Source organism: Triplophysa rosa, linkage group LG25 (genome assembly GCF_024868665.1).
Source record: "Triplophysa rosa linkage group LG25, Trosa_1v2, whole genome shotgun sequence".
Lineage (NCBI taxonomy): Eukaryota > Metazoa > Chordata > Actinopteri > Cypriniformes > Nemacheilidae > Triplophysa > Triplophysa rosa.
Window position 1 is genome coordinate 13491023 of NC_079914.1, and position 26272 is coordinate 13517294.

The 26272-nt window shown below is 37.5% G+C and overlaps 3 protein-coding genes across 5 annotated transcripts in view; 2 read left to right on the plus strand and 1 right to left on the minus strand.

Annotated features, from left to right (window-relative positions):
- The window catches only part of cenpp (centromere protein P), a 48190-nt gene extending 29465 nt beyond the window's left edge, over nt 1-18725 (minus strand). The window contains exons 1-7 of one of the 2 annotated variants that reach the window (XM_057325588.1): nt 18649-18725; nt 17779-17916; nt 17395-17552; nt 17121-17209; nt 16254-16342; nt 10125-10221; nt 3482-3759 (exon numbers count right to left, since the gene is read on the minus strand). In XM_057325588.1, coding sequence (XP_057181571.1) covers nt 3640-3759; nt 10125-10221; nt 16254-16342; nt 17121-17209; nt 17395-17552; nt 17779-17916; nt 18649-18710 — 753 coding nt within the window. In that variant the 5' untranslated portion in view covers nt 18711-18725 and the 3' untranslated portion in view covers nt 3482-3639. Of the gene's footprint in view, nt 1-3481; nt 3760-10124; nt 10222-16253; nt 16343-17120; nt 17210-17394; nt 17553-17778; nt 17917-18648 lie in introns of those variants that run through there. The other variant, XM_057325587.1, reaches the window with a different exon arrangement.
- ogna (osteoglycin, paralog a) lies at nt 2479-8369 on the plus strand. Its single transcript, XM_057325589.1, has 6 exons — nt 2479-2810; nt 5159-5213; nt 5344-5508; nt 6973-7175; nt 7325-7417; nt 7618-8369. Exons 1-6 carry the CDS (start codon nt 2658-2660, stop codon nt 7786-7788), a joined length of 840 nt encoding a protein of 279 aa, XP_057181572.1. The 5' UTR covers nt 2479-2657; the 3' UTR covers nt 7789-8369.
- A 281-nt stretch (nt 18726-19006) lies between the features above and the next one.
- On the plus strand, nt 19007-25360 carry nol8 (nucleolar protein 8). Of its 2 annotated transcripts, none has more exons than XM_057325653.1 (17): nt 19007-19040; nt 19686-19828; nt 19948-20010; nt 20102-20180; nt 20264-20414; nt 20506-20574; nt 20706-22316; nt 23013-23171; nt 23257-23358; nt 23452-23542; nt 23652-23775; nt 23947-24033; nt 24134-24411; nt 24495-24630; nt 24743-24804; nt 24918-25000; nt 25135-25360. In XM_057325653.1, the coding sequence occupies exons 2-17, from the start codon at nt 19708-19710 to the stop codon at nt 25192-25194; spliced, it is 3276 nt and encodes a 1091-aa protein (XP_057181636.1). In that variant the 5' UTR covers nt 19007-19040; nt 19686-19707; the 3' UTR covers nt 25195-25360. The 2 variants fall into 2 exon arrangements, with proteins under 2 accessions (XP_057181636.1, XP_057181637.1); XM_057325654.1 differs by having other exon boundaries at nt 19008-19040; nt 19691-19828.
- The last annotated feature ends 912 nt before the right edge of the window (nt 25361-26272 follow it).

The window sequence follows — 26272 nt, forward strand, 5'->3', positions numbered from 1 at the left end:
CAACAAACATTCGTATGCCCAACTCATCGTACGAATGGTCGTGAATTTACATATCACGCCCCTATAAATTCAGGGTGTAGACGCCCAGTTTTCAGTCGTACGCTCATCTCATTACCAACTCTCTAAATAGTTTTTTTTTTTTCAAGGACCATTGAACACTTGTATTTCCGTCACAATGACTATAAGATTAGATTAGATTAAACTTTATTGTCATTGCACATGTACAAGTACAAGGCAACGAAATGTGACCTCTGCATTTAACCCATCCAGAGAGTAGTGAACACACGCACAGCAAGTCGTGAACACACGTACAGTACATGTACAGTACACGTACACGTACACGTACACGTACACGGCAGCTATCACTGCAGCGCCCGGGGAGCAAGTAGGGATAAGGTGCCTTGCTCAAGGGAACCTCAGTCGTTACCCGCCGGCCCTGGGGATCGAACCGGCAACCTTCTGGTCATGAGTCCGACTCTCTAACCATTAGGCCACAACTGCCCCTACATATAAGGATGGGTTTATGCTAGAGTTGCACCAATATATCAGCCAATAATCGGTATTGGTTGATAAAAGCTATTTTTCACACTAACAGCTATCTGCCCATAGTTTAAAGGGGTCAAATGACACGGCTAAAACGAATGTTATCGTTTGTTTTAAATGTAATGCAACATGTAATGCAGGACGCTGTATATTCCACATACCGTGCATGTTTGTATATCCTCTTTGCCCAGCCTCTCTGAAACGCACACATTTTTTACAAAGCTCATCGCTTTGAAACGCGAGGTGTGCTATGATTGGCCAGTTAACCAGTGCGTAGTGATTGGTGGAATACTGCAAGCGTGTGACGGAAATGTAACGCCTCTTACCATATTTGGAACATCAGGTTCCAAAGCAATTGTACTGACAGGTACGCCCACCTTACTTGCGTATACATTTGGGCGGTCTTAGTCAAATCATACCACCAACTGATGTAGATTTGTGGGGGTGTGGTTGCACGAGGCGTTTCAGGCAGGTCTGGGTGAGCATTCGCTTTTAGATAGAATGCATCTTTTGTTCCCACACTTTAATTTTTGCAATTTCAGTGTCTAATACATGCATGGGCAACTTATTACACACCAAAGACACAGAAAAACACGTATTCGCGCCATATGATCCCTTTAAAGACAGCCGATGATCAGGGATGATATATCCTGTCTTTTCAGTTTGATATTCAATATTATTACTCAGTATATGAATTAATCACATTCAGAAAGATAAGAAATATAAATTTAATCTTCAGAATCAGTTTTGGCAGATTTCACTTTGAATAATTGGCAATCGGTATTGGTGGAGAAATTAAGTATCGGTGCATTTAACAAACAATCATAAGCAAGTCTTTTTATTTCCCCATTTTGGGCCAGCAGCTCACATTTCTTTGGGTTTCGGGGTATTCGGAACAACAGTTTTTCGATTTATGAGTAATATGAGGTCTTAAAACAGTTGAGTGCTTTAAAAGCATGAATTACTACAGAAGGTCACCAATACCAAGACCAAAACCCACAAGACATTCCAAAGAAACCTTTATTGAAATAGCCGTCTACTCTGTAAAAGCAACTAAAATTTGATCTGCAATCTGTGTCAGAGCTCCTGTTCTATTTTGTCTGCAGATTTGAATCAGTTCAATATTAGGAAATAGCTGATGAACAACGAACAAATCCCAGACATTAGAATAAGAGAACCTCTGGTTCTATAGTTTACAAGAATAACGTTCCAATAACCAACTCAAAGTCATGTGGGAAACAAAAACAACCCCGATGGGGAATCTACTATGAGGACTATCACTGTAAAAACATTTCTGAGCATTTGGCTCATTTCCCAGTACAGTAAATTTTTACAGGTTGGTATAATTGCTAACACACCTGTATTGTTATTCCCCATAGCCTCATTTCTGCCATTTCATGTTTATTTCGAGCGGCCCGAGGCCTCTTTCATCTTGTCTTGAAGTGCAAAAAGTAGTCACATGTTTCTTATTAAACCCATTTTCCCTCACCTTAGTCTTCAAGTGTCCGCTTTATAGCGGCACTCTGTTTCACCGTTATAATCAACAAAGTTTTATTTGTTTTCAGTCAAATGTGTCAAGGCAAACCTGTAAAATATACGAAGAAGTTTCTGGAAAAACAAACTGCTGAGACCGTCTGAAAATGATTAATCGCCCCTTGACCAAGATGGATGACAACAATCAAAGAATTTTGGAATTCGGCTTCTGCGAGTTATGCCACACTTTTGTCTTTCTTTAAAGAAATTTACAGCTAAATTAGAAAAGAGCGAAAACAGACGTGCCACCTCAAATTGTTTATACATCAACATACAATAAATTCTGAGCCAAAGCTCCACAGTCCTGTGCTTTGTTCTCTCACATGAAAGGAGGTTTTTTTCCAAGACGACCGCAAACACGGCCAACCGCTGCAGGCGACGCTGCGGTCTGCTCGGCTCGGATGGGAATGGGAAGGGTTAAGGTCTGTTCCATAAACTCCCACTTAAGGATCTCCTCTGGCAGCCTGTGGTGGGGCTTAAAATCCTGATTTGACAGATCACATTTTACACACAGGCACTGAGAAAACAGCCAAGCGCTTTGCTCTTTCACAACAGAACACGTCCTTGAGTCTTGAGATACAATGGGGACGAGGTTGATGATGTTTATTTCGGCGGTCGTATTAGCATCGTGGGTGCTTTCAGCATATGGTGCACACTATCACAATCACGTTGACCGCAAACAATGGGAAGTAGCACGTAATGATGAAATCAATGGAGGGGCAAGGAGAAATAAGGTAAATTTTGTTTACATCTTCTGATTTTTTTATGCGATTCTGTTTTGTGTGTTGCTTGTCCTGTTTGATGCAGTTTAAGCTAGTTATTTTTAATTGAGTTTAATTCAACAAAATTAAAGATTATATGATGCCTTGTAACCAAGATGTAAGACACATTCAAAATCTAAATGTTCTACTTTTTTATTTAAACCTGCAATAAACATTCAATAGTTTAATTAAACAGGATGACATATGCAATTAATTAACATAACAAATTTGCTAAATAGTCAGTTCTGAGATCATTTAAAGCACTTGTTTTTAAAACATTACCAAACATTATTATAAATACAAAACTGTCAAACAGATCCCAAGAATGCAATATTAAATTAAACTCCTATTTCAATAATGTAAATACCAAAACAAAACATCTTACTAGAACGCTTGTTTATAACTTAAAAGATGTTTAACAAAGACGTTGTTATCTATATAGCTACGCAAACAAACACTATGTATTGCGTATGAGTCCATTCCAAAGACAGATCCGGCAGCTGTCCGGCGCCGCATAGACGCTCTCTGATTAGTCAGCAGTCTGTCCTGGAGGAGTTCCCTCAAGGCTTTAGCTCTCCCACCCACAGCTCCACACAAACTCATAAGGTCCGACGCTGACAGGGTGATTTAACACATGCCTGGAAACACACACAAGTCAGGACAGACCCCTAAATCCAAGAGCGCTGTCCGAACGAGCCGAAATACTTTACAGTATTTTGTGCCAGAGATGTTAAAGGGATTCTTCACCCAAAAAACATTTATTCACTCTCATGTAGGTCCAAACCTGTATAGGACTCTTTTTTCAGTGAAACACAAAAGAAGATATTTTGAGACATTTTTTGAGTTTTGTGTTCATACAATGGAAGTCAATGGTGGTCCGTGTTGTTTGGTTCCCAACGTTCTTCAAAACATCTTTTGTGTTCTGCAGACAAAAGAAAGTCTTACAGGTTTGGAATGACATGAGGGTGAATAAATGATGACAGAATTTCCATATTGGGTGGAACTATCCCTTTAATATTTCATTCTTCAGTCTACATTTACTCCCCTTCAACTATTCTAACTTTCCTCATTCCACCGAATACAACAGAAGACATTTTCAAGCTGGAAAAGTATACTTAATAAAGTCTATAGAACTTATCAGCAGTGTTGGGTAAGTTACTCTGAAAAAGTAATTAATTACTAGTTACTAATTACATATTCAATAATGTAATTAGATTACTGTATAAATGACTCTCTCCAAAAAGTAATTCATTACTTATTACTTATAATTACTAATCTATATCCCACATCAACCTTAATTAGAATTGATTCAAGGATAGACATTTAACAGCTTATTTAATTCATTCAAATAAATAATTAATAACTACATCAATTATTCTTATTAACTGACCAAATTATACAAATGTGAGAAGGATACATTAAAGCATGCATTTTAAAGTTAGACATAACATTTCAGGTCATTTCCACTATTGAATATATTACACAGTATTTAGTTCAATTACATCAGAAGTAACTGTAGTTAAATTACAGAAAAAAATAAGAGTAATCCCTTACTTTACGTTTTCAAGGGGAAAGTAACTAAATTACAGTAACTAACTACTTAGTAACTAGTTACACCCAACACTGCTTATCAGTAGCAGTAAATGTGAAAATGCTGGATTGTGTCAAACCACAATTGGGTTAAATATGAACAAACCCAACCGTTGGGTAAATGAGAGATCAAGCAAATGGGAAAATATATATTTGACCCAAACATTACATTTATGCATTTGGCAGACGCAAAGCGACTTATATTGCATTGTATTATACATTTGTTTCTGACTATATGCAATCCCATGGGACCGAACCCATGACCATGGCATTGCTAGTGCCATGCTCTAACCACTGAGCCACAGGAAAGCTGTAAACATTTGTCTGTAATTATTATTTTATGTCTGACAACAGAAACATTAAATATATTAATGAATATAAACAACAGCGGCTTTATTGGGCATTTAGTTGTTTTAAAATACAGTAAGTTCAGAGAGTAAACGCAAGTACAGCGTCATGACGTCACGAACATGCTAATTACCACGTACCACGTAACGCCACCTTGTGCCATAGTGACTGGTAATAATAGATTATGACGGATATTTTACAAGCCTGTCTGTCGTTTTGATAAAAAAGTCTAGCGCAACCTCTGGTCGGGTGTGTAAAACAATGACAGAAACAATTAAACTTCTTCCTTTAACATTATCCCGAGGAATGCGAGGCATATAAAAATGATTGAAGAATTGGTCTTGTAAACCAAAAAAGTAACAACCATTGTGATCATTTCACAGAGAGCAACAGATGACGAGGACTCCTCCCCAGTATCACCTGTTGGGGACCCATCAGGTAAAGAACTATTGACTTTAGGCTCATCTGTCTAAAAATAATGAGCGATCACCTCTTTAGCAATGTTGAGTGTAAAGTGAAAGCATAAAATAAGAATGTGTCAGTTTTGAAACACGTCTACATCTTCCAGACCTTCCGACTTGCCTGCTGTGTGTGTGTCTAATTGGATCGGTCTACTGCGAGGAGGTCGACCCGGATATGACATCAGTGCCGGCTCTGCCCAAAGAGACAAACTATCTCTACGCCCGGTACAACAAGATAAAAAAGATCACAGCCAAAGATTTTGGAGATATCGGTGAGTCCATCCTGACTTGACCTGGCGATCTCCCTCTTTCTAAATCTTCAATGATTTCTGGACTGGATAAGGGATTACCCTCAAAGAGTCCGTTACAGATATAAACCAGACGACTTCTTATCAAAAATATTTCCAAATGTCAGGGACACAACAATATGAATTTCAATGTGATTGCGAGTTCTTGTGCAGACATTGTGGAACGTTGTGGTTCATAAATTTCATCAAAGCATGTGTGTGCTGACAGAAACTTGGATATGTGGTAAACTACTCTGTCTGCAGAAGTGCATTTACGGAAACGAGTTCTAGAGCAGGGGTTTTCAAACTTTATGATGCCAAGGACCCCCAAAAATGATTAACCTTTTTTGAGGGACCCCTTTTCTAAAATATATATCAATCTATATTTTTTCGTAAAGAAATGTTTAAAATTTGTTAGATAAATAGTAAATAGGATATTATAAAGACAACACATTGTTTCTAAACCTAAATAGTCGGCAACAATTTCACTTTGAGTCCCAAAAAAGAAACTATAGTGAGAACAACTCACTAGAAAGATTCAAATATAAACAATTCTGGAAACTATCAATAGCAAAAAATGCAGATAAACACTTTTGACTTTTATCATTTTTCTGGGGGACACCTTGCTACCTTCTGGAGGCCCCCCTGGGGGTCCCCGGACCCCAGTTTGAAAACCCTTTTTCTAGAGGATGTAGACTGTATAAATTTTTTTTTATAAAAAAACACGATATCTTCCCATAAACCAAAAACAACACAGATCATCTCAGCAAACAAGCATTCGCATGTCTTCGCAGTTTGTTTTCTAGTCGATTTGTTACATATCGTCACTGCCAAGATATGTCCAAATACGCTTCGTTTTAGGAAATACAAAATTTTGGACCAGCAAATGTCAGACATGTGTTTTGTCCGTCATTATAACAGCTGCACACTTTTTATATTGTGTTTGTTGAGTAAAGAAAACGCGTTGCATATTCACACAACCATTTGCTAACTTATCCTTACATTGCAAACAGAAACAGATACGGTCCAAAATGTGAATAGCACTTCATTCACTAAAGAGACCGTGTGGAGTTAGGAGGTTTACTCAAAAATGAGGTCTAAATATCAAGTAGAGGTACAAGGTTTAGTCACAAACTCTTTATACTACTTTTAATTGGTTAAATGTCTGCAAAACCCACAGAAATGTAAAGGGTGACCAATAATAACGATTTAAAAAAACATGGCGAAATATGGCGATGAAATATAGATAAGATATGCATATGATAATAAAAAGTCATTCAAAAATAACGAACCTCAACACTGACAGGACGACACCAAATGTAAAAAAAATCCTAAAAGTAACAAAACGGAAGGCAAGATGTTAGCAAAGTTCCGTCTAGATATCTGGAATATGATGCATAACAATCCAGCAACGTATTTATTTAATGCTCTTCTGTACGTCTCCTGTAGTGACTTTGAAGAGAATCGACTTCACTGGAAACCTCATTTCTGAGATTGAGGACGGCGCCTTCGCTAAGCTCACCATGCTAGAAGAGCTCTCGCTAGCTGAAAACGCTCTGGTCAAGCTACCGATGCTCCCTGGGAAATTAATCTCATTCAATGCCAATCACAACAAACTGAAGACCAAAGGCGTCAAGGCGAACGCGTTCAAGGTAAAGAACCACATACTTTCACAGAGCCTGATTGAAAACAGTACCACACAATAGACACCTTTCTGTTGTTGTTTTATTGCTTGTCTAGATGTTTTGCGTATTATCACATTTCTTGCTCTCCAAATCCTGACCAACTTCTTTTCTTGCAGAAATTAAACAAACTGATCAATCTTTATCTTGCTCACAATGAACTGGAGGCTGTTCCTGCCATCCCGGAGAGCGTCCGCACGCTTCATCTTCAGGTTAGATGGCTACAAATGCTTCGCATGCTCACATTTAGATGCAATCCACCCAACAAAGTTAAAACTTCAGAACTTCGGAAAAGCGTTGACATCCAAAATTGCATTCAATTCCTATGCTTTTCAATTGCATACAATTCTTGTTTGACTAAGCCAGCGGTAAACATCTAGAAATGAATCCATCTCATTCTGCTTTTATACAGAACAACAACATTTCAACAGTGACTATGGACACCTTCTGCAAAAGTAACAACACCTACTACATTCGAACCAACGTGAACGAGATTCGCATGGACGGAAACCCCATCGTCCTCGCCCAATACCCCAACAGTTTCACATGCCTGCCGTCTCTGCCGATCGGGCGATACCAATGAAAACAAAACCAAAGGTGAAACGCAAGACGTCCTTGGATATCTAAAGAAACTGACTTGAACCATGACGGAAAAGTCATTCAGTCTCCTGGTGCCTGTGAAAAATTGAGTGTACGGCAGGGTTACGCCATGAGATTTCGTACTATACGTATCACTTTATGTAACAGCCCGAAACGTTTTTTTCAAGTCATTTGATCTTCTCTCGAATATCTTCATACGCATTGTAAATAAACCCTGGAGGCTGCTGCTTAGTAAAATGTGACTTCATAACAAATTGCAGTCAAGCTTCTAATATTCCTCAGAACTCTGTGAATTTCAGACACGTGTACGGTTTAAAATGTCTTTCTTTGGCTGAAATAAGAAGCCTGTTAAGTTAATCCGAGGGTGAGGAAGCTATTTTAAGTTTGGTACTGCAAGGATCCACAGCTGGTCTTTCCTGACTTCCCTTCTCTGAACTGTCTGAATAGTATTTATGTACTTTTTGTAATTACTACTTGTGTGTGAATCAAACCTGAATAGACTGTACAGTAAAACATTGTATGAAATCAACACGCTATGTTCACTGCAGGTGTTCAAATACACGTTTTTCTAAAAACCTGGTTGTGACTTGTCTTTTACAACAGCAATGTTAGATTACAGTTTGACTAAAATCTCTATAAAACACTAAAACAACCGTCTGCAGTTCAATGAAACAGTGAAGCAATTGCGAATCAATCAAACCTAAAAAGATTATGCACACAGAAAGCTCTGGAAAAACAGGGCTTATAAACGTTCCATTTTGCATTCCAAATTGGCAGCCGTTACACTACAATGGTCCAAGCAAATAATATGAATGTTTTCCATACTGCCTCTAAAGGCTTTATTCCCAAACTTTCACTGCCACTGCTGCTGGAATTTGTTCCCAGTCCGGCATTCCGCAATCTCAGCAACTTTTCTCATTCTTATGAAAGTCTACAGACTGGGTGTGGGGTCCCTGATGCGTAAATGTTAAAAAGCCTGGTCCAACTGACCCTTAAAAACACTTTTAGGCCTTAGACCCGTCCAGTAAAGAGTTACGAGGTGAAAACACCATTTTTACAATTAAAAAGTCCAAAATATCTCACAGTTTTATAAAGAAATCGAATATTATTTACGACTCATGTACAGCTAAATATTAGTTTGTATCAGAGCTCCGTTCACACCCATGTTCCAGTACCACTTCCCTTTCATCCTTGGTTCAGACCTCACAAATTCAACCCACTATGTGATGGGTATCATGTCGATTCGTAAACGCAATGGGACAAAGATTCTATCATTTTACAGTTTGTCATAGTGTACGACAACCTTGAGGAATCATGACAAAAAGATGTATGCTGACAGTAGTGGAAGTGATTTATCAACCCCGCAAGTACTGTAATTAGTAGACATGCACCGATTGCAATTTTCTTGGCCGATTCCGGTTTCCGATTTTATTATAAGTGAAGCCTGTCGATTCCGATTTTCTATCCACAACCTTTAATTGACAGTATATATAAAACCATATTTATTTTTCTCCAATGCACATTTAAACTAATTTTATTTTCATAAGACAAATTATTGAACATCTAAATGCAGTTCTCAAAGCTTAATTAAATTACAGGATCTTCTCTCACCTAAACAACTCTTAAATTGAAGAACTCTGTGACTGAATAAATAATAAATATATAACTCAACAAATGTCACTTAATTGACCCTTTTCTCTTTCGTAATCATCTCACAAAAGTCTAAGATTACAAGCCTATGAATAAAATAGTACTTTAACTTTATTCTCGTCTGTTCCTGTTCATGAAACTAACATTGTTTTATTTTCTGAAATGTAAAATAAATTCTTTATAGTAAATAAATAAAGTCTTTATCTTGGGTCTGTAGTATTAAAAGAAGTGGGTTGGTTCATTTTAGCTGCAACTTCAATAAAAATTTAAAAATCTTTTTTTACTTTTATATTATAAAGATATTTTTATAAAGATTTATATGCATCTTCACATTTCTTGTGTTAGTAAAGAACCGAGTCGTTGTTATTGGCAGAATTGAGTGTACTGATGGCTGTGACGTTATTGCCTGCATCGTGGGCAACAGAAGATCGGCTTGGAGTCGGCAAGACGTGAGACTGTCCGGCCATCATGCGAAAAAACAGCAGATTCCGGTCTCTGGCCGGTCAATCAGTGCACCGCTAGTAATTAGCATTAGCACAAATCATTCATATGACAAGACAGCTACTACATAACACCCTTTTGCCCTTTTAATGACATCACACACGTCATTAAAGATAACAACCCACGATTGGTCAAGTAGCTATGTGTAGTCTGGCATGTTTCTTTTACCTGAAAGTGTTGAAACGTTCGCTGTCTCTCCTCACATCTCTCAGAGAACGTCCTCAAGGTCCTGAAGAACAAGAGAAGATCTTTCGTGTCTTCCACCCTGAAAACAAAAGACACAAAATTACCATCACAGAACACTCAACATTGTGTTGCTTATCTTGGTTCATTACACAAAGCTATCTTAATTGATTTAGACTAGTCTCAAGAGTAAGATTAAGGATAGATCATCGATTATAAAAGGATCATCGATTATAAAAGGTTTATTTTATAATAAACGATATTATAAAATATCCTTTATATATAAAGGATATTAATCCTCTTTATAGGCTGACGTTATATGACATTTTGAGATTTTCCATAGATTTACCAGGGGCCCAAAAACTGTGGCACAGGACACAACTTTCCATGATTCTCGAGTCTCATCTGAAAGGCCGATGTTGTAATGAGTGATGGAAAAATGGTAAGTCTCTTGAAACTTAATGGACCCACTCCAAGAGTAAAGACAGCAGCTGAAATGGCAAGGGCTGGTGTAAAGTTTCCCTGAAAATATCTAAACACCAGGCAATTAATGTACGCCTTTCCATTTAGTTTGTCCATTTCTTGGATGTGGGTAAGCTGAAAGTTTACAAACATTAATCAGGCAAGCGGTTTGACTGACGTCTAACGTTGTTTAAATGAAACCACAGACAAATTACCCTTAACGGCGGACACTATTTTGTACCGTGGGCAATTTCCACCGTATGAGATTTCAGATTTGTTGATGGAGGACCTTAAATCTGAAAAAGTCATTTTGAAGTAGGTTTCTCTAGAATGCTAAATGCAAAATAACGTTTGAGACTAAACATATTTAACTAAATGTCAGGATCATTCTATGGGCCAACACTTGGCTGTTTTTGTTTTTCGCCTTTTCTCTGGTTATGCCACAGAGGACCATCAGAAATGTGCCATTTAATCTGGATTAATGTCAGTCGTATACTCCAGCTTCTTATTCAGATACTTTCTCCCTGTACACAAGGTTTATTATAGCCGTCTGTATGTTTAAACTTTGTTCAAAGCTTAAAGGTCCATTGTGTCATTTTTTGGAGGATCTATTGACAGAAATGCAATATAACATACATAACTATGTCTTCAGAGGTGTATAAAGACCTTACATAATAAAGCGTTATGTTTTTATTACCTCAGAACGAGCTATTTCTAGCTACAAACACCGTGGGTCCCCTTACATGGAATTCTCCATGTTGTTTCTACAGTAGCCCTAAACGGACAAACTGCTCTACAGAGTGCGGTTCGTAAATATGTTATCTCCTTCGGCAAAAAAGCCAAAACGTGATGACATCTTAGTCCTGTGTCAGCCACCTTTGTGCTTCGTAAGGGAGGGGGTGGAGTGAGCTGCTGGTTGCAATTCGCAACCTTACTGCTAGATGTCGCTAAATTTCATACACTGGACCTTAAACAATTCTGCTGTTGAAAATCAAAATGTCAACAAACATGTTAACAATTTCCACGGCAACAAAATTTTACATCATTTATTACACAACCTTTCCACGGCAATTCGAGTTTTTGAATTCCATCCGGACAAATTTTTCTTGTTTTCCTTTTGATATATTAAATGTTTATATATTCACATAAGAAATTGATAAAACAAATATTCGAGGGTCTATGAACATTTTTTTAAATGATAACTTGCAGACAATTCAGAGTTCACAAGCGAAAGTTGCATGAACACAGATCTTCAACTGCAAGTTCATAAACATACATTTATTTTCTGGTACCCTACTGAATAAAGATTGAAACACATCTACTAGGCATTAGAGTAATAATAGTAATCTAACAAGCTCAAGGTTTTAGCACTTTAAAACGTCTCCGCAGACATGTCTGAATCTACCTGACCGCAAGAGCGCTCAAAAAATTATTTCTACATGGAACATAATGGATTTAAAATGCTTCTTCCTGAATTGCAGAGACAACACAGACGTATGCGAGAATCATTATCTCCAGTATTTTTCCGACTCTCTCGTGCCAGGACAGCCTCTCAGACCAGACAATATGATCCAGATGTACATTCAGCGACCAGGATTTGGCTGTACTTTAGAAAAGGGCCCAACAAATCCCCGCCAAAACAGCAGCGAGGGAGAGGAATACCTCTGACTGTAATTTGTCATCTTGGCCAAAAATTCCTGTGACTAAGTGGAACTGTAGGAGATATCTCATAGTCATGTCTTTAGAAAAACAACAACTGTGAACACATTTATGGCAAACGCCCACGAGATTAGTGGTTCAAAATACGATCACCCAATAATAAAACTCATTATTATTCATTATTTACTCATGTTGTTCCAAACCCATTTGCTTGTTTTATCAGACCTAAAATTTCACAGATTCTTTCCTTTCAACCATTTCATGAGGATCAAGTTTGCCAAATTAAGAAGGAACACCATAAAAGCTCCATACATACTGAAAGCATTGTATAAGAAGCAGTCCAAAGTCTTCTTACATATAAACATATATCCAGGTTGACATATCTGTGGCTCAGTCAAAAAAATGTGTGATTTACTCTTCTACATAAAATGATAATGTAAAAAACATTCTGTGAAAATATAACCTTCTCTTCAATATTGACTGGATAAAGTCATGTCAAAGATTGAAATCTCAATTTCTCTCAATTTTAGTATTCATGATGTTAGAAATGACAATCCAATCTTATAATAACACAATTTCTTATTTTCATACATTTTAAGGCTGTGACTCCTCATCTCATAATGTTCATAATCACAGACTATTTGGCTTAAACCTGGATTTCACAGACTAGGTCTTGTCACCATTAATTGTTACGTTTTTTAAAAAAAACACTCGGACTGAATAGGACCTGAATTGGGAACGACATGAGAGTAAATAATAACAGAATCGTTATTCTAGGATTAAATAGTTAACTTCTATTAATGATTTTGCATCTAATGTAACTAAACGTGAATTAAAGACAGAGGTTGGTGGTCTCATCATGAAGGTCTTAATTAAACACATATATATCTGGACCTAGAAACTCCAAAAATGCAGGTTCAAACCCCCAGCTCTCTTTAAAGTATGCGGTTACTGCATGAACAACATCATCCAAATATCCAAACCTTCTAATTATCTCAGAATGACTGTAATCTCTTTGGACGACTAAAGACTTGAACATCAAAAGGTGTTACTTTAAAGGGAAGCGTCACGCTGTACTTTTCCGAATAATAAAAGCGCAAAACTGTGCTTTAGACCACAAGGAATGTTAAACAGATTAAACAGCCAATTTACATAAGAAAACAATGGCTTTCATCTCTGCCTGTGTGGACCGTCCGGCTTCAAAGGCTATTCAATTGGCGGCCTGCGGGCCGAACCCGGCCCTCGATGTAATTTGTAGCGTAGTGTGAAAGAAATTATTTTTCTAAAAAGAATTTAGTTCGGTCGGGAACGGACCCTACAGTTATGAAGTGATGCACGTCTGTTCTATTCACAACGAACTGCAGCAGCACAGAGCAGGAGTCACGTGACGTTAGGCGAGTGCCGCGACTCGCAAGCAGCCTCTCCTGTGAGACGCAACAGGACGATGAACGATGACAACTTTAATTAGTTTCATTTCTGACAATTTGCTAGCACGAATAGGACCTCCATTTCAAAAGTACAGAGGCACGGAGAATAGCGCGTCGGAGAACAGCATCTGTGTACGTTAATGTTGTTTCACTGAATTTCCCTTTTGTTGTTATGCAGTTTCAAAATACAACAAATGAACATGTTTGAATGTAGAGAAGCCAGCTTGGGTGTCTTGCAATGCACTGATGTTGTTGTTGTGCAGTTTAAAGTACAACATCAGCATGTTTAAATGTAGGAAAAAACTTTGGGTGTCTTATGGGGCAAAAATGTAAAAATACAACATATGGGTTCCCATATTTAGGGTAGGGCTGCATATTGGCAAGAGCCTCCCGATACGATACATATCACGGTAGATGGGTCACGGTACAATATATTGCTATGTATTTCGATACCATACAAATTTGCGATATATTGCAATACTTTAAATAGAAAATGTAAAAAGTACAGCTAGAAATACAACATGCTGTGCACCAGCGGGGGTTTTCTGTAAGGATAATTGTGAAAACATCCCTTAGCTCTGCAGAGTGGCCATGATGTGCGATGCATGGACCTGAGGTTTGGGTTCCCAAACTGTGGATTGCGCCCCTCAAATGGGTAGCACAGGGGAATAAGGTGGCTCACTCAAGTCACTTGGCTGTTGTGGTGCACTACAGTTAAAACACTGAACATGGGCAGTTTAAACCCCTGGTTCATCCGTGCTGTAAATGTGCTTGTGTCACATCCGTGAAAACACAATACATGTCATTGTTACTTAATAAACTTTTTGTCTAATGCACTGCAGTAGCCAATTGACTTTGTGGGTCATGACTTGCGAAGCCTACAAACAGCATTTCATTTATATAACTCATCACTCCATGACTTATTTTTTAAAACCAAAGCACACCCACACATCAGCTCTGAGAGATAGAAACGTTCTAATATTTTTCGCCATGTTCACTTCCACTAACTTTTGGCCATATGTATATGACATGATTTTAAAAAATGTATCGATAGTGGAGGTATCATTATATAAAAAATATTGCGATAGTTACATGTATCGATATTTTTTCACAGCCCTAATTTAGGGCAATATTGAATCGCAGAATCAAGGCATAAAACAGATTTAGCTGTATAACGCGGAATGGCACAGAATCTGGCAAATGTATTATTTCTTAACCAGAAAGTAGCACCGAACAGTTAACAAAATTCAAATAGTGCATGAATAACTTTAGAAATATTCAGATGGTGTTTAAATATGTAATCTGCAATTGTTTTGCGTGTGCTCGTGGAGCTTTCAGAGAACGCGTGCACATGAACTGTTTCTGTTTCATGTGAGAAAAGCAACTGTCAAACACCCTTTGCGGCGACCCGTCAAAATAAAAGTCCGGTTATAAGTTATAACACACCCACATTTTACCACACCGTCCCTCTTGATTTTCTCTGCATGAGTATATTATTTATATATTATATAAATATGCTGGTAACATCATAAAAAATGTGAAATTATTATAAAAAAATATTTTCATTTAAGTAAGACTTAAAAACAAAAGTTTTTTATACTGAAGTATTTTTTCATGTGGGCAAATATATTACTATTGTATAGTAAAGGACGGAAAACACAGAATCCAGAAAAATTCAAACAGTAAACTTAACTGGCCACCATGTCAAACTAATTGAATAGCTCTGGTCTAAAGCGACCAGAGGTGGTCCACGTGTTCACTTTTTACAGAGCACACACTATGGGTTAGCTGGCCGTTCCTGACTCGCTGGTGCTGTCTGCTGACAGTTTAATGAGCGGGACATGTCACAGGCCGTCAACACGGCACCTTTTAGCGTTAAATCCACACATCGTTACGTTGGACAAAGCGTTCTTCTGGACTCACATGACTAAACCTCATTAGGAACCAGCTGAGGAACAGACCACGGTTTAGAAAGACTTTCCTTTAATTGTAGTACCACAAAAACATAAAGGAACAGAAAAATAAAACCGGTAATTAGCCTTCAAATCTTTTCAGAAATATTCCAAAACTTTGTAAACAAATCTACACCAAAACGTTTTTGTATGTAGTATTGTATGTAGCAATATTTTTGTTAAAACTGGCTTTTTGTTCACATACAGCATCTGTCCTAAGTTTCGAAGAAGGCTTAAGAGTATATTCCACTCTATCAATCTGTCAGTGGTAAGGTTTTACAGGCGTATACCCCTCCACAGACACCCTTGTCAATCAGTCCGTGATGCAAAAATCAGATCTCTGCTTGACTGTTAACAACATCCAGATGGGTTCACTCAGCATCCTTCTAATGAGCCCCTGACAATCAGCCAAATTTATTCCCCATGTGTATGAGTTTTTGTTTTGATTGACTCTGGTTGCGAATGTAACAAAGCAGACTGCTCTTCTATGGTGTCTGGGAATTTACTTGCCTGAAGTTTACTCACACTGTTGGCTGTATCTTGAGTAACATTTTATTCCACCAGGACTTCCACCTACTTTAAAGATAATAAACTTATTAAACACATTACTCTACCTGGACACAAACGCAGAGAAATCTTTGAATTCAGCGCCATCCACGACAATATTGAGCTCTGTAATCCTCCTGAGCAGAGCTTTACCCTCCTGCAAGAGATACTGAAAGTTAAACAGGGTCATAAATAACCTAGATAACAATTGATCTGCTTTGGTCAATTTATTCTGTTACAAAATATAGGCCTAATGGAAAATTTCCATCTCACTGGGAAAAATATTTTTTTGTCGTAACAAGTTCCCACACATTTCAAAGTTTCATTCTTGTCAATCAATTATATTGGTTAACATTAAACTTATGGTGAACCATTTGCTTTGGTGATCTTTATATATTTGGTATGGTCAAATAAAACCTCCATCTTTAGAGTCACATGTTGACAACATGGCAATGTAAAATAAGGTATGATTTTGTTTTAGAGATGCTGTAACTATGAATCCCATATCTGGACGGATGTACTGTCAATAAATAGAGCCATGCTGCCCTCTAGTGCACAGTAAAGGAATTAAAAATATTTGTCTCATTTCTAAAGTATACAATCCTCTATATCAGTGGTTCTCAAACTTTTTCGTTGTAAGGCCCCCTTTCTGTAGAGTGCATCGCTTTGCGGCCCCCCAAATAAAGACTTATAATCTTAAATTTAACATTTTTATTTAAACAAAAACATATTTGGTTATACAATGCTGAAACATCAATTCTTTTGTCTGGTGGTCTTATTTTTCTGATGTTTGATTGCATAAAATCTATGATAAATTTCTATATTTCATAAAAATGCCACAAAATCTGTGGCCCCCCTGGATCTATCTCGAGATCTATCTATCTCTTGATTAATAAAAATGTGTAGGTACAAATTCTGTACTTAGTGGCTTATACCTGAATCTCAGTTACTGCGAACTCAACTTGAAACAAAAGCAGACCACAGTGACCAGCAAGTCTTACTTGTTGTACCTGTCTGCGTTCACCTGAGGAGACAAAAGAGAAGTTATCGATGATGTAATAAGAATCAAAGATGCACCAAGTTTAAACAAGACAACCATCAATTCCCAAACAACATACTGGCAATTGTAAAAGCATTATAGAAGTCTATCTGCATTCAAGTGCAAAATGCCTAAACATGGAAACATAACTAAAAGGACAGAAATCTCACTTTTGTTCAACGTCTTCACGAAACACTCATTTAGAGTGATGCCATTGATTTCAGTCTGTCGCCTCAGGTCTTTCTCCAGGTCTCTGATTTGCGTGATGAGCTTTGAAAGAGCGTGTTTCTGTTCTCCATCACCTTCCAATTCCTCAAAGAAAGACTTTCTGAAACAGATTAAACAAAATGCGGAAGACAACATTATTTTTGTTAGAGTAAAAAGTACAATAAAACAAACATGTACTTATAGTTGTCTCTGCTGGTATGATCAGAGAAAGTACTTTAACATAAAAAATCACATGCTTCAGCTTTAAGACAAAACTTTAACATGACTTTCACAGACACATCCCATAATAATTCCTCCACGACACAAACATAAGCGTGGTCACTAACAGTTCCTGCTGTAGTCGATCTCCATGCTCTATGAAAATGGATCGTAAAGTCTCTTCACGTTCAGCCTCCAGCATTTCAATCTCCTTCTGAAGCAACTGGACCTCATCCTCATATTTCTTCTCCATGATCTTGCCAAACCTATTAAAACACACATCATAAATATACAATTATTACACTGTTGCATAATAGAAACATATAGATTTCATATAGATTTTCCTTCATTATATTCTCCAACTCATCCACTAAAAATAACAATTACAACAATTATGAATTTTAATAATAAAGAAATTACTATCACTACATATTTAGAAAACTGCTAGGCTAGAAAAAAAAATGTACATACAAATGTATCCAAACCTTGACTGGGAGTGGGTACAGTGACAACACAACAGAACAATAATAACAATAAAATATTCATAACAGTAACGTTTTAGTAACTGTTTTATTATGACAATGTCAAGTTTTAATTTAACCTGTTCAGGCTGAGATCTAAACAAATTATAGTTTTTCTATACACCTGTCAAAGTGTATGAGGAGCACATAAATACAAAAACGCTTTTCATTTATTTTTTACTCATTTTTAGATGCAAGTTAACGTTACAAGACGGCAGGTTATCGAAATAACATTTTCCATACGGTAATTAAAATCTTTAAAAGACTTAATCGTGTGTATGAACAAAAACGTTCGAGTGTTAATTGAAATAGCACGAGCATAAAGTGACAGATCAAATCAAAACATCAACCCAGAGCTTCACTGACAGGAAAGAAATCGTAAAATCAAGGGAAATAAGTTTGGATCGCTACTAAATGAACGACATATATTATGTGCAACCTGGTTTTACATGTGTAAGAATTACAAAATAAACTTACTGTTCTTGACCTCTTGGCTCTTGCAATGACCCTGTGCTGTTTTTTACTCTAACTGATATCATTCAACTGGCTCCCGCGTCAAAGCGGAGCATACCATGAGACCGGCAGGGGTGAACCATAACAAAATTAACAAACACACGTTAATCTAGACAGCATAAATTGTGATTTTAATTGTTATAATACAAGCAATAGTTATATCTATCACACTTATATGTCATTATTGTGAATTTTGGGTATGGAGAAAAGTGAAAATGTTTTAACGTCGCTCATCCTTGTTGTGAGTGAATGTTTCACAGATGGAATATTCCATCACGGCCAGTTCCGACGCGGAACGAAAAATACGTCCATACTGTTACAACGGAACAGATATAGTGTGGGACCGTGATGTACATGTGAGTCTTTGGGATGATTTTAAGTCATGTTTTTAGTTTATATAATGTTTTTGTTCGGCATCAAGGTGATATTTTGGACTAATTTTAGAAAATCCGATATGTTAAAGTATGGCATCGAGTAATTTGTCATGCAGTATGTTTTGCTGTAATAGTCATAAAATGTCCATGTGTTTTACCATTTTGTCAAATATACAATTTACATTGTGTCGTGATCTCTGCAGTGAAATTGAAATACTCTTGTTTACTTTATCTGAATGTCAAACTGTATTTTGTTATTCTTCAACTGTATTCACTTTTAATTAGTCTTACAAAAATGAAATAACAAACTAAAACTGAATACATAACAATGTGACACCTATATTAAGTGCTTTTCACTTTATCACATTATTGTCCTAATATGGGGTGTTGGTCAAACCTTGTGATTTTTCATATTGTATGTAATAATAATAATATAATTTCTCCTAGATTTTATTAAAAAAGATGGTTAGGCTTATAAATTTAAGTTGTCAAACACTAACAAAATAACATGAAATTATATGGAAAGTATTCATTATAAAAAAAACTAAATGTAGAACTGTGTTTTTGATGCCACCTCAATAAGCAACGTCTGTATGGTTCAATTATGTGAGTATGTATGTTTTGAAGAGTAGTTGAGTGACTTCTGACCATGAAGCGGTTGTTCATCGGTGGTCTTGGCCACACAGTGTCTGAGAAAGACCTTAAAGACAGATTTGGAAAATTTGGGGATGTATCGGATGTGGAAATCATTACGAGAAAGGATGATCGTGGTAAGAATTTGACTAAATTAAACTCCTTTGATGTTTTTATTGTTAAATGCAATGAAATATTTGGAACTGATGTGCTTTAATGTCATTCAATGTGCATTTTATCTGTCTTGTCTTTGCAGGCAATCCTTTAAAGACATTTGGCTACATTAACATAAACATCACAGATGCTCAATACAAACGATGTACATGCATTCATTTACACTAAAAAAATTTGTTTAAAAATGATTTAGTGTCACGCAAAACATCTATATGTATTTTCCGCATATTTTGCAGGTATGGGCGTCTTAAATAAATCAACATGGAAAGGTGGAAGTTTGCTGATTGAGTCGGCAAAAGAGAGCTTTCTACATCGGTAAAACCCCTTTCAACTCTAGTTGCTAGTATAGTTTGAGTAAAATGTTTTTTAGATATTTACATTTTTCGTCTGTTTTTTAGACTTGCTGAGGAACGACAGCAAATTGTTGAGCAGGCAAAAACCCCAAAGATCAGCCCTCTGGAGAAGGTGGGGGAGTCTCTCAAAGCAGCCGGTGTCGAGAACTTTCATTTGAAGGCTGCAGTTCCAGGAACTGAAATTCCTGGACATAAGGTTTGTTTATTCCCTAAAACCATTCCTGCAGATGTAAAAACAGTTATTTCATTTATTTATTAACAATTTTGCATTCTCCCACTCTGTCCAGGATTGGGTTGTGAGTAAATTTGGGAGGGTCCTTCCTGTTCTCAACCTCAAATGTAATGGAAAGAAGAAAATATCCTTTTTGCTTTGGTGTTAAGAAAAAATTTAGTCACTTCTATGTGTAGATGTGCCCTTTGGTTGACAAAAGAATTGAGAAGTTAATGATCTAAAACATGCAGCTGTCTTCTCCTTAACTTTGAGAACGTCTTCAAGTATGATCCATCCAAACACTGCCACAACATCAAGAGACTGGAGATGACAGACGACGTTACGCCGGTGTCCCAGCTAACGTGGGAGGTTCCAGGTGGAGATGATGAAATCAGTAAGAAAAGAAAAGGAGAGTTTCCGAGGCAGAAAACATGCCCCAAAAGATCGAAAGCAGATATGGATTCATTGATCAGCCTTTTCACCCAAAACAATGGAATTACTGCATCACCTTTTGAGAAGCAACAAAACCAACTCGGTGCTAATGGAAACCAAAGACCTGCTGGTAAAAAATCTGTTTATGTGTTTGACAGTGATTCTGAAGGCGAAATCAGGATGTTGATTGCTCAAGAACATTTGAGAAAGACGAATCAGACCTTCACCGAGGACGATGACGACAACCTTGAGGTGGTTGGGGATGACTTTGTTGTTAAGTCTAATGTCATGTTGGGCAATGCTGAACACGATGCTGTGAAATCCCTGCTCCATTCCAAAGATGATGAGGAGTACGATTCAGCGGACACAGATGAGATACTCGCTCAGAGAAAGCCTCTCGGTGCAGACAAATCCAAGGACGTAGAAGCTGCACAACCCAGTCAAGACGCCCAAAAGAAATCCAGGAAGAAGCAAGAAAACGTCGAGGTGAAACCCGTTAGCTCTTCGTCAGACAGTGGTAGCGATGAGGCATCCAATGATGATGATGATGATAGCAGCGTTGATTCTGAGTATGAAGCTATGATGGATAACTGCTACCGATTAGATCTTTCCCTTGCAGACTTGGAAAACCTAGCAAAAAAGGCAGAGGTGGCGTCAGGCGGTGAGAATGAAGAAGAACCCAACGAGAACCCCAAGACCCCAAGTGCATCACGCAAAAGAAAAGGCAATAACCCAGAAGATATTCTGGCATCCATCCTCGGGGACGAAACTCCTGAGAAAGAAAACAAGAAGAATCTGGTGACCCAAGTACCTCTCCCTGCTTTCATTGGAACGAAAGATCTCTTTGGAGATCCTTCACCCGGTCCGTCAGAACCCAGTTTGAAAAGATCGGTCCAGAGTTTAGACAGTAACTCAGAAGTAGGTCCCAAAAGACCAAAACAAGACAAACCAAGCGTCTCGATGAACAAAAGTCAACCATCCACAAGAGCAAATATACCTGTGCATAAAGTCTCCAACTCTAGTTCTTCATCAGAAGATGATTCTTCCAGCGAAGAATCAGATCTCACTGAAAACGAAGACAATCAAGACATAGTCAAAAATCTAAAAACCACCCATTCGTCGCCACTAGGCGATGAGAAAAAGACTGTCGGTGCTAATAAGTCAAACAGCCCAAACAAAAAGGTGCCCAAGAAAACAAACAGCTCCAGATCCTCCAGCAGTGACTCTTCCAGTGAAGAATCAGAAACCGAGGACCAGATCTCCACAACTCATCTGAAGAGTTCCAGTTCTTCCACTTCAAAGAAAGTTGACTCATGTCCCACAGTTTTTCACCCAACCGTTCCTGATGCTCGGAAACGACAACAGGACAACCAGAAACGTCTCGCGGCTCAGGAGCAGAGACTTAAAGAGACGGAACAGCAGAAGAAAATGATTCAAGGAGCTCTGTCAAATGTGGTGAGTGAGGACCTACAGCAAACAACCAACAACCTGATTTATGTTAAAGGGATAGTTCACCCCAAAATTTTAATTCTTTCATCATTTACTCACCTTCAGTTCCAAACCTGTAAACATTTCTTAGTTCCCATAGACACAAAGGAAGATATTTGAAATAATGTCAGTAACCAAACAGATCTCATCCCCCATTTACTGCCATAGTAGGAAAATAAATACTATTGGAGTCAATTGGGAACGAGATCAGTTTGGTTACTGACATTCTTACAAATATCTTCCTTTGTGTCTAGGTCTAATTTTTTTTCATTTTAAATGTTTTGTCCGACTCATGTCAAATGAAAATCACTTTTTTCATTTATTCTAGAACTAAAGCAAAAATTGTAAGACTTGTTGAAAGATAATGACACTACAAATTTGAGATATATTACCCAGTCCTGCTTTAGACTACTTTAAAGATATTTAATGGTACAGTATATTACCAGCATAAATAACTCCTCATTTTGTGTTTTATGGAAGTGATGTGTTTGGTTTTGGAACACGAGGATGAATCGGTTCATAATGATTTTCTTTTTTGGGTGAACTTCCCCTTTAAAAATGTCACAGGGTAAATAACCGTGCGGTTATCAAATAGTATGTTTGTGTAGTTAACATCATCTTATAGACAATTTGATTGATACTGTAAGATTTTTCTTTTTTTAGGATGCTGTGAACACAAACCGAGCCAAACACATCGTGTTCGATTCCGATGAGGATGATGACGAAACGTCAAACAAGCTACAAGACGAACAACCAGCAAGCCAGAAAAACACACTCTTCGAGGAGGATTCGGAATCTGAACTTGAAGATTCGCAAGAAAAGGCAGATATTGAGCACGAATAGAATGAGCAATTGTTTATTGGCACAACCTGAGGTTTATTTTTCAATTATTGTCTTGATTTTACAGTCTGGCGGCACCAAATTGTTCGAGAGCGATGATGATGATGATGATGGCGGGACAGATCGTTTTCAGATCAAACCCCAGTTTGAGGGCAAAGCTGGACGGAAGGTTTGTCTCTTTAAGAATAAAATATTTCAGATTTTTTTTATTCTTTTTAATTTGAATTTCATCTTCATTTCTCCTCCTGGTTGTTTTTTTTAGCTCATGGCATTGCAGTCGAGATTTGGGGCAGATTCAAGGTTCCAGATGGGTTCCAGATTTCTGGAAAGTGATGACGATAAGGAAGTTGAAGGTCATTTAAGATCTCATCTTAAGATCGTGTTGAGAGTACAAATACCGTTCTTTCTTATTTTGCCTTTTAACGTTGGGTGAATCGTAAACTTCCACAATTTTTGATTCAGATGAAACTGCTCCACCAAAGAACGCAGAGGAAGAACTTCTTGAGGAGAAAAAGAAAAATCTCGATATTCTCCAGAGCATCTTCAAAACCAGCAGAGTAGAACCTGCGAAGGCCAAGATGTTTAAGTATGAATATATTTGAACTTCCTTCGACAGAAACAATAGTCACGGTCAAGCACAAACTGACAGAAACGTTTATTTCATTTGTTTAAATGTGAAAGTGTATCAGAGACATTTTGTTTAGTCTTACAGTTGGCCGTTTTCTTTATGAATTTGATCTTTTGTTTGCCGTTTCAGAGACGTTTCAGCCCTGCATTACGACCCGACACGAAAGGATCATGCAGCTTTTGAGTGCAAGACTAAGCAACCAAACGTGACAGACAGGTACATAGAACCATCTCTGGATCTCTACTCGACATTCATGTGTATATCTTTAGGAAACTTGAGGTATCAACATTTAACGTTTCTTCAATGTTTAACACAGCAAAGCAGCGAGGCGAAAGAAACGAGAGGAAGCCGAAAAAGTCCCGGAAGTATCAAAGGAGATTTACTTCGACGTGTCAGCGGATCTGAAGAACGTGTTCGGGACGCCGAAAGACAATCAAGACGAGACAGAAACGAGAAACGAGATTTTGTGGGATGAAGAGGTGGAAGATCAAGAAAATGAAACGACTGACGCACAAACCCATGAAGACGCTTCGAGCGGATTTCAGTTCTCCTTCTTCGGGAGTGACGCTGTTGCCGAAACAACCAGCAAAACAGGTGAACAGATTCATCTAGTTTCATTGTTGTTAATCGGAATTTTTTACATATTTGAAACCTTTAGTATATTTTTAACAATTCAGACGAATATAAAGCTGAGACGTTGAAAGGGGCCAAGTTCTCCTGGCAAGCGGATCCACGTTTCCAGGACAGCAGCTCGGATGAGGAGGGCGTGGACGAGGTCGAGCCGGACCAATCAGCTTTCAGCAAAACCATAGAGTAATTTTTGGCTTTTGGTGCTAATTCAATGTTCAAACAGAAATGATTAATTATCATTGTGTATTAGTTTAAATGAGCAGTATTAAAACCGCTCTTGTTCGTTTTCACGCAGAGAACCGACTCCAGCGAAGAAGACGTTTTTCTTTTTCTTCGTAGATGATGAACGTTTAAAAGGTGAGGTTTAAACCATCGATCTTTGTTAAAAGATTGATCGGTGAACAAAGCCATTTATGATACAGCTCTCAAATGTATTTATTTTTTGTATATCATGGTTGTCTTTACATCAGAGGGGCCTGGCATGTTCTATAGAAGTGTTGCATTAGGAGAGCAGAAGGAAGCTTGGGAAGAAACGAGGTCCTCGCTCCAAGAGGTATGCTGAAAGATCGGATTGAAGAATGCTAAAACTTAGATTGCGTTTGAAAAATTGTAATTTAGTTTTGCTTACATAGGCTTACAATTTTTATTATAACATGAAGTTACAGTCTTCTTTTTTTCTTTCAACAGGAGTATCGTAAGAAACACAGAGATGCCAAAAGACGCCAGAGGCCGACGGTGAAAACCTGAATTGAATGTTTTTCAAACAAGTAATTCTCTTACAAGAACAGATGTCACATTTTTACAGAAATGCTTGCATTTACTCAACTTCTGTGTTCCATAGCTGTAATTTATCTGTTATAAATAAAATATCAATGCATTCTGAATCTTCAGAAGGAATAAATGTTCATTTCTAACACTAGGGGGTGTTGTGGTGGTATATTCCTCACTAATGCATTTGTTTTTGTGTCATTTCCTTTTTCATACCACATCAGAACACAAAGCAGCTGTTTTAGAAAACCAACCACTTTTGTAGTCTGCGAAGATTTCTAAGAAGAGCATGCAAGCGTTTCACTCAATTTATAGATAATGGATTTGTGTTGTGATTTCACAAACACTACAGCAGCATATATTTATGTTGAGGGTATAGTTCACCCAAAAAAATAATAATTTTGTCATCATTTAATTACCCTCGTGTAGTTCAAAGCCTGTATAGGGCTTTCTTGATTTCTTATGTGGAACACAGAAGAAGATATTTTAAGAAATTTTAAGTGTCCATACAATAGAAGTCAATGGGGGTCAGTGTTGTTTGGTTGCCAACATTCTTCCAAATACCTTCTTTTGTGTTCTGCAAAAAAAAGAAAGAAAGTCATACAGGTTTGGCATAATGACACAAGGATGAGTAAATGATGACTGGATTTTTAATCTTTTAAACCCTTTTAAATGTTTATTTAAGAATCTAAAACTGGCGGCACCTGCTTGACTTGTCAACTAGTAAAGTATAGCTTTGTATAATATTTGATAAGACATTTTACACAAATACTTCCATTTCTTATTGTTTGTTTTCAGAGCAACTAGTTGCACATAAGGACACATGGGTTGCCTTAAGAGTTTAATGTAGTCTGTCAAAGGCCTAGAATGTAGAACTCTTTCATCACTCGAGTGGCACAAATCTCGCACTACTATTTCCGTCCTGTGATGAAACTCTGAATAAATCTACAGTCTAGCTATTTATGTTTCATCCCCATCTGTAATATTTATTATTTTATTCAGCTTGTTTTAAAAACAACAGTCATTGAGTTCCCACTGTTTAGACGATCGGGACATT